General features: G+C 35.2%; 1 protein-coding gene across 1 annotated transcript in view; it reads left to right on the top strand.

Annotated features, from left to right (window-relative positions):
- Positions 1-7,238, top strand: part of LOC135224972 (glycoprotein-N-acetylgalactosamine 3-beta-galactosyltransferase 1-like) — a 66,287-nt gene extending 59,049 nt beyond the window's left edge. Inside the window, exon 4 of the mRNA XM_064264275.1 lies at positions 7,119-7,238. Within this exon, the coding sequence (XP_064120345.1) occupies positions 7,119-7,141 (23 nt within the window). The 3' untranslated portion in view covers positions 7,142-7,238. The remainder of the gene's footprint in view (positions 1-7,118) is intronic.
- The last annotated feature ends 2,460 nt before the right edge of the window (positions 7,239-9,698 follow it).

Genomic DNA, 9,698 nt, shown 5'->3' with positions numbered 1-9,698 from the left:
TCTAGGGGTATACAAAATATTAACTTACATCCTGCAAAATAAGGCGTGTTTATCAAAGGGAAATCCTATAAATCTTCAAACATATTAAAATCCGTTTGAACAAAAATGAGACAGTTAATCAAATAATAACTTATATAAAGGAACTATATTTGTCACATAAATCGGTAAACATTGTTTCAAATGACCCAACAGAATTCTCCCACAACCGCAGTCGCACTTTGCACGCAAAATCTCGAGAAGCATGCACCCTCGAATGTCTTAGTGCGTGTAAAATGACTTTGCTGGGAAATGAAATTTTAATCCTTCCCGACACTCTGAAATATAACGATTTCCGCGAACAAAGCCCTAAACACGGTTGACACAGCAAACAAGTTAATATAGTAATCCACAAAAACCTATACATATAAATATCGCATTTCTATTATTGTTGCTAACTTTTAATCCCGCCCAACCAGTCGTGGATGAATCTCTCTGATAATCTATCTAAAGTAATATCAGTAAAGTCATTCAAGCAGAGGTGATTCAGCAGAAATTTTTTTTTATCTTTTACCTGAATACCAGGAAGTTTCTCCACTAGCGAGTGATCTCTGGGAAAAACGGATGTAATTTAACACAAAACACGGTCTAAGGACAAACATAAAGCTATTTACGTACCTTCGTATAGATTCTCAATGAAATTTCAAAATAGAGATAAATGACGAAGTTGAAAAATGTTAGTAATAGGAGTCATTAGGAAATCAAATAAGCCCATATAATTTTTCCCTCAAATGTCATGCCATAAAAGATCGGATTTTGCGTATCTGCGTAGATTCTGTCGCTTAAACAAGGAAACGACTCCCGATAGTTTCCAGTGCGATGTACCGACGACATCTTATCTCTGTTAGGTTAGAATAAATTTTTTTCACCAACTTGGACTTACTTAAATGCTTTTACCAGATACCATTACCTAAGTGATTGTACCTCATACACCGTTTTCAACACACTCAGGGGACATTATCAATTTTTTACGTATGCCTCCGGCTTACGTTGCACCCCAATTACAATATAGTGTTTGGAGACTTTTAGGGGATACCCTACATGCTTATATGCGTTGATCTTGTAATCTTTTCTAATACCTTAGAAGTACATTCACATAAAGTAGAGCTAGTGCTACAGAGACAAAGACAAATAATCTCAGAGTAAAATAGCTAAATGTGAGTTTTTAAAACCGAACATGTTTATCTAGGTTTTATGTGTCTTGTCAAGGTCTTAAAGTAGTCCATGGTAAGGTGTCGGCTATTCATAACTTCCGGTACTTATTAACGTAAAAGGGGGATACAGCACTTTTGCGCTTTAGTGGGTATTACAATCGTATGTAAATATGTAACTCTTCAATCATGACAGCTCCTTTAACAGATCTTACGAAGAAGAGCGTAGATTTATTATGGTCTAAAAAGCATCAACAGGCGTTCGATATCTTAAAAGCGGAATAATGCAGCTTACCTAACTTAAAAATCCCTGATTTAAATAAGGAATTTTTTTTTTTGCAACAGACGCCTCAGACCAAGGGGTAAGAGGGTATTACTTCAGTAATATGATAAACAGTTCTTCCCTATAGCTTTTTATTCACGTAAACTAAAGCCCTCTGAAAGTAAATATGCAGTAATAGGCAAGGAAGGGCTAGGTATCTTTAACTCACTAGTACATTTCAAGTTCATAATCTACGGCTATCCTGTTAAAGTCCTCACTGAGCATAAGTCACTTACCGAGTTTTTCAAAGGCTTTAATCACAGTCCAAAAGGAACTCGGTGACAAATGATCATTCAGGTCTTTGGAGCCAAGATAAGATATCTACCTGGGGAAAGCAAATATCATAGCTGACGCATTATCCCGCAATCCCGCACCATACAGCAAAGAACCATTAATTGGACTAAAAGATATAGAAACATCCGTGCCTATTGTTAAAACCGTATCTAAACAAGGAAATTCTTTAACCCAAGAGATCGCGAGCATTGAATATCTGGGTTGGAGCGCAGAACTGTTACAAACTGAACAAAGCAAGAGTCAACAGACATAAGCAAAACAATAAACACCAAACAATAAACACTTCGAAACGGAAACAGGGTCAGTGGCTAGGCAAAAACAATAAACACTTCGAGCAGAAACCCTAAAGCAAAAGTATATTTATAGTATGTGTATCAGAATAATGTAATCAAATGTAATGTTCTATGTAGGTCTGTGACGAGGAAAACCCGAAGAACACAGCAGAGGACTAACGACCAGGTAGTAGTAATAATCTCTCTCATACCAATCGTCATAAACTGGTTGCATTCCGTCATCCAGGGTTCCCTCCTATGTCACAGAAAGCCAAATCACTGTTTTACTGGCCTACAATGCTTACAGATATAAAAAGCACATAACTGATTGTAACACGTGTCATGAAAACAAGGGACACACTAAGACACCTGTCAGTTTAAGGGCCTATCCTGTGCCAAATCAATCCTTGAAAGAATATACGTAGAATTATTAACGGAATTACGAGTCTGACAGAGGGAATAAAACACTTCTTAGTGTTAATAGTTCCTTGACACGTTATATAGAATTAATAGCACTAAAAACAACACCGCAATGGAGTGCGTTAGGAATATTTATGAGTTGCTAAACAATCAGTAAACATGGAATTCAACACATAATAATCTGTGACTCGGGTGGTGTAAATCAATAATAATCTCCTTAACACGTTGTGTGAATTCCTATCCATTAAGAAAACCAATAGTATATTTTATCGCCCAGAGTCAATCGGTTTGGTAGAATAACTGATAATTAAATAGGAAGTGTCAATGTCTTACGAGTTACAACTCGTGATGTTGGATCCGAACTGGATTATAGCGGTTCTCGCGGTTTTAAATACCTTTATCATTCATATCTCGTATCTGTAGAAATGATACCGCAAGTAGCCTTATACGGTACGCCGCTAGAACACTTTTCCACATATTCAAGCCAACCATTAATTATCAAATATATATATATATATAAATAAATAAATATAAAAAATAAAATAAATATGGATACAAGTGGAGTCAATATAATACACTCCGTAAGAAGTCGGAAGGGTTACAAATTATAATAAAAAAAGGAATCACGATAAAATCAATAAGCAAAACGTAACCATAGGTTATTAAAATATCCAAATATATATGCGTAAAGATTTGAACTCTAACTTAATGCTTTAGTAATGACAAATAAGCTAAAAGTTCAAACACATATCCAAAACCTACTGACATATTGTCTGTCCCGGTGATTTATATTCGTAGTCAATGAAAAAAAAAAAAAAATAATAATAAATAAATAAATAAATAAATAAAATAAAATAAAAGAGATTTTAAAGTCAGGAAGTCTAGAAGTGAAAATGTTATCTATGAATAATCCTATAATGGAATCTTATACAGGGCTAATAATATATATAGAAATTGTATGGAAACCTTTTTCATATAGTTTGAATAAGGAATATTTAATTTCACATAATTACAATTATGCAGATTTCCAACATGAAACTAATATCTTGTTCAATTTTGGTACTGTTTTTTTTTTCAGACATTCTTTTCGTGTGGGTCGAGTATTAAAAGATAATAAATTTATCCTAAAGTCGTATTTATTGCAGCAAGTAACGTAACTCTTAGCTGGCTGAGAGCAATCTCCTGCAAGTGACGACGTCATCATTGCCGTATCAGCATTTGTTCCTTTTAACCTCAATAATCTGCTTACACAGGCTTCATCTGTGTGTCGTCTCTGCTTGCAAAACAGATTGACTGGAGAAAGGAATGCTTAGCCCGAACTTCTCATGGGCAAGGCAGACGTTAGGTACAAGTGTCTATCGGTGTGTGCCAAATGCAACTTTAGCTAAGGAGTTGCAATCATTTTAAAATTAATAAACAAATAAGGAAATAGAATTTCTATAACATCAAAATGAATTAATTTTTTCTGAACCTCATAGACATTTAGAAGTATCAAGATATATATGTGAAATATTTACTTGCAACATTAGCCTATTACAATTCAAGTAAAACATTCATGGGAAAATGTCACATTTTTCTTGAAAAACCCAAAGTTTATTGTAGGAAATTAGTTACATAGTGGGTTTTTTTCGTTGCATCTCCTACCTATTAATAAAGTTTTAAAATTAACCTCAGAGATGCGCGCGAGAATATTGAATATGAAACTTTTGTTAGGGCACATAGGATCAGATTTTATCACAACTTAATTTCAGTTAGCATAGAGAAATACAGAATCATGATTAATCTTCTCTTTGACTCTTATGTTGCCTGGCAATCTTACAAATAGCTCCGTTTCACACTTCTTTGTCTAGTAACTTACTACCAGTAATATCGAATTTTCTTTGGGATTCGTATTGAATATCTGTTTATTTTTCATAATTATGGATATTTTTACAGTCCTCATAGACCTGGATAGGTTCACTCATTGTTAATGCCATGGATAAAAAAGTTTGTACAGCGGACTCTTTTGAATTCCAAAATATCAGCGAATTCATGTGGGTTAAGTCTGGTCTAATGGTTCTCTACTACCCCCCTGTATTTTTGGATGTCGTCTTGAATTTACTCTGCCCTTGTGACAAGTATAATTTCACTTGCAGGCTGATTAATGGAACCTGGTTACAGTATCCTGCAGTACGAGAGTTTCACATCGCAACTTCAAAAAATCGTTCGTTGCAGCGGACGACTACAGTCAAGTAACAACCGCCTACAATGTGAAAGGAATTTCATGGACTTCTTCGACCGACACCGTATCTCGTCGTTAATCTCGTTTTAATGCGGAATGCTCCGGCGGCTGTCGGAATCGACTACGAAAGGGACATACTTCCGACAATTACGACCCGAAGGATATTCAACTCTACTTTGCTGGCGGAAAGGACTCGTGCTGGGGATGTTTTTTTTATTCATCCGCGAACGTAATCGTGTAGCTTAGGATGCAGAGAATAAGTATGAGCGCAAAAATAGAACGTTGGACCCGCCCAGGCAAATTTTCCCCTTGTTTTAACCCTGTGAAAATAGGCCGTTTCATTGGGCTATAGGTGGTTGTCTGGAACTGTGTAATGGACGAAAAGTTGTTCGAACGCTAGTTAAAAGTGAAGTAGTATAACCTCGGTCATGATCCATATATATAAAGTATCATGTATCCTATATAATTGATCATAAATAACAGAGTCGAAATATATCTTTGCGTGTACGCAATAGGAATCTCTTATATAAATGATCATAAATAACAGAATCTAAATATATCTTTGCGTGTACGCATAGGAATCTATTTAAAGTGCACATATATTCAATCATAATTATATGAATCCATATACATATGTATAAACAAATCAGGTAGCCTATAATCAATCTGTTACCTTTTATCTTACCAATATCTGCAGTTATATATGAGTTAGTATATTGATTAATGAATCAGTCAGCATAAACATTAATAATGTTATCAATTCATATATGAAAATTTTTATCAGTTAAATATGTTTTTATCATATTAATCTTCATTCTATGCAATTATCAGAGTACATTAGTATTTTCTGTAGCATATGTATCTTAATGAGATGAAGTGAAAAAACTGTATCATTATATATCACGTGATCACTATTATTTTTACCAATATCAATTGTTTTATATTTTACTACTTGAATCAATTCATGTATACCATGAATTTTTATTTACTAATATATATTATATATATATATTCATATAGTGTCTGGTATCACACTCCTATAAGCCAAATGCAAGTCAAGTTTGAGAAATATTCAGTAGCTGGTTTTGGTAGCTGACCGAGCTAATGTAAGTGTTTACATAATAAAAATATGGAATGTTAGTCCCAATATATATAAAAGATTGCTTGTAGGAATGTGATCAGACTAGAGACGCTAAAGATGACGTATACAATAAAGTATGTAGGCTAAGATAACATGCCGTCACCTGTAGTCATTCAATTGTTTTATAAACATTAGTCCAAGCTCCTGCTTGAGACAACTACCCCGACCTATAATTCAAACGGCCTACGTGATCTGTAGCGGTGTCTCATTTTGTGTTCGTATGAAACTATGTCGTTTGTATGTATGTTCATATGTTCGAACTACTGTCTGTTCCTTCATAACTTGTAACAGAGATGGTAGACGGGCAGAACAGAGTTAGCTATCGTCATTAGAAGACCTGTACCTCTTTACCTAAGCTTTATCATGTAGAGGAATAGGATTAGCCATCATCATTGGCAGAAGCGATCAAGCTATCGTTATTAGAAGACTTGTACAATCATATCTGATCTTCAGCATGTAAAACTTCAGAAGAATACATATAGTTTTTATATTTCGTGTTTTCTACAAAAGAACCTCCTCACCATGAGTTTAACACATCGTCGTAATAACCAACAAGATAATACCGACTTCGTAAATGATCTACAAACCCCAGACACTCCATTGAAGATGGAAGTGCAATACCAACCGACTTAGCGTAAGATTATCGCTAGTTCTAACATACCTCATCGCCTTATCATACAAGGCACAAGCCCTAATCTATATATATATATATATATATATATATATATATATATATATATATATATATATATATATATATATATATATATATGTGTGTGTGGTGTGTGTGTGTGTGTGTGGTGTGTGTGTGTATATACTTAGATAATAATAAAAATAAAAATAATAAAAGTAAAATTATATTAATTTGTTTCATTTCAAACATTTGCTCAAAATGATGCAGATAATTTTGAGTGAAAATTTGAAACGAAACAAATTAATATAATTTTTCTGATTATTTTTATTATTGTTTTATTATACACACACAGATATTATATCTATATATATATATATATATATATATATATATATATATATATATGTGTGTGTGTGTGTGTGTGTGTATATATATGTGTGTGTATATATATATATATATAAAATAAATATATATATATATATATATATATATATATATATATATATATATATATATTATAGTATATACACACGTATGAAGGTGCGTTTTCTTTGGTGTATGACAGCGAAATGTTTTTGTTTGACTCCTGATTTAGTAGAAGAATAACTCAAAACATATTGTTTTCAGTTACGTCATCGTGGAAAACTTGAGGTACGTTTTGACCCCCTATGACCCGGAATTCCCCATTGGCTTAGGTGAACGGGCAATCGTGAATGGGAACAAAACTAGGAGATTCTTAGGTGGAGGTAAGGAACGTCCCGCAATTCCTACCCTGAAATTCCGCAGAAGCCATTCTTCATTCTTTCCATAAGGATGAACCTCAACAAACTAGCGCCTCAGTGGCGTGATCGGTATCGTCTTGGCCTGCCATCTCGGTGGCCACGAGTTCGATTCTCGGTCATTCCATTGAGGGGTCAGAGATGTGTATTTCTGGTGACAGAAGTTCACTCTCGACGTGGTTCGGAAGGCACGTAAAGCCGTTGGTCCCGTTGCTGAATAACCACTTGTTCCATGCAAAGTAAAAACACCATACAAACAAACAAGGAAACTCAATAAACTGTAACTAATCCCTTAAAAAAATGTTTTCATTACAATACAGCTGAATCTTTAGCCCATAGATAAACTATTTCGTGAAGAAGACTTTATTTCCAAATAGCTAAAGCTCTTGACGTGATAAACCGAGGGAGGAAATTCATTTACACTGAGCCCCAAACAGTGATCTTAAATGACGTTCTAGACAATGAATTATATCAATTAGGAGATCGATTACCACAACTCAGCTGACTTACATTGTAGCTTTTCCCTGTATGTGTAAATGTTTAAATTGATTTGTCTTCATTACCTCATTTATCCTTCAATACCCTTATGAAGGCGCTGGCTACGTTCTAAGCAGGGGAACTCTGAGGATCTATGGCAACGTAACTTATCACAATAACTCACTTTGCCCAGCGAATCACCAGGGAGGAGAAGACGTGGTGTTAGGTAAGTAAATTTACCTCCTTACTTTCCTTTGATCTCCTGAGCATAATTCAAGTGAATTCTGTGCTTATTTTCTGTGAACATTTCGATAAGAGGTTACATAACAAAATTCATCTCTTCGCATGAAAATAAGCAACCGAATAACAAGGATATTGATGCCTAAGACAGGGTGTCCATAAAGTCCCAGTACCATTACAACCAATTAATACTTGTAATGGTACTGGTACTTTATAGACACCCTGTATTTCGAAAAATAAGATGGTGTAGGCTAGTACATACAAATAGTCTCCCAAGCTGGTGTGTATTCATAATGTAAAATACCGTCCGTCACTATTGAATCTTCACAAATGAGAGAGAGAGAGAGAGAGAGAGAGAGAGAGAGAGAGAGAGAGAGAGAGAGATGAGCTTCTCATAATTTCAAGCGACTAAATGTAAAGTTATTTCATTCTTTAAAGAGACGTTTCTTCACGAACGATTTCGAGGAAAACCACAAATACTTTATAAAGTGATAATATGCTCACCTCTCCAGCTCTTGAGAAAGGTGTTCTAAACATAGTTCAGCGCAGCAAAGTAATCACACACTCTCTCTCTCTTATCTAATCCACTTATGACCAGAGGGAATAGGTGTTATAACCATCGCACACGTGAGCACAAACACACACACACACACACACACACACTTGAGCTCAAAATCTTCTAACATATTGTAAAGTTAACCAGTTTTGTTAACCAGTAAAATTGAGGTACGTAATGCTTTCTTAGTTTCTTTGGTTGTCGAAACCAGCTAAATCAGCATTTTGCAGTAATTCTAAATAGCTAAGATAAAGAATGTTTTAATAAATTTCAAGAACAATTGATCTAATTATTGATATCAACGGCAACAGTGCAAAAATAAATGATAATAAGTAGAAGTATGTAAATAGTCTACTCAAGTTTGACCATTTAGGCTGTTTTATGTTCGTTTACACAGTAATGTATCACAAATCTTCTCAGTACCTTTATTCTTCATCCTTTTTGTCCCTTTTGGTGGTTGTTCTGTCTAGTTTGATTTGCACGATACGATGACTTAATTCTGCAGAGTCCTTATGAACTCCAGCTTCGGAACTTTCTACTCTTCTTGTCTTCAGTCATTCCTTTTGACCAATTCAAACCTGCCGTTAAAATTCGTCCACTTTACCTTCCTCCATCTCTCGCCCCTGATTTAAAAACAAATCCTTTGTGTCATTCATTCATGGATCAGCAATGTATGTGAGTCACAGTAGTCTAGCTGAACTGACTTATGCTCTTACGAATGAGCCATTTCTTTTTGTATTTTTTCAGGGCATTGTCTTACAAACTCAGGAATACTTTTTGGCGATTCAAGGGATGAGTTGGGAAGGCACAGGTTTCACCAAAAACCTCCTCGGGATTACATTAAAGGGACATGGCAGATACTGTACCCAAATACGATGATTTACCCGTATGGCATGGTTAGTTCCAGATGAGAGAGGTCAGATGAGGTGAAGTTGTCGGGAACGGGAAGAGGGCAACAATATATAGCCAAAGTCGGTCTCCTCAGCCATTTCCACTTGCTCAGTGAGAAATGGGGCTGTCTGCTCGTACCTCTCTATTACTTAGTCATTCTCGCCAGTGATGGTCTGATCCTTTTTGAAGCAGTCTGTTTTGATTGAAGTGGTCTGTCCTGAATAACACCTACTGAATCCCAATACACAGACGCCCCTTGACTGA

The sequence above is a fragment of the Macrobrachium nipponense genome, chromosome 12, assembly GCF_015104395.2.
Source record: "Macrobrachium nipponense isolate FS-2020 chromosome 12, ASM1510439v2, whole genome shotgun sequence".
NCBI lineage: Eukaryota > Metazoa > Arthropoda > Malacostraca > Decapoda > Palaemonidae > Macrobrachium > Macrobrachium nipponense.
The sequence above is the reverse complement of the archived record's forward strand: the minus strand, read 5'-3'. Positions and strand labels throughout refer to the sequence as shown.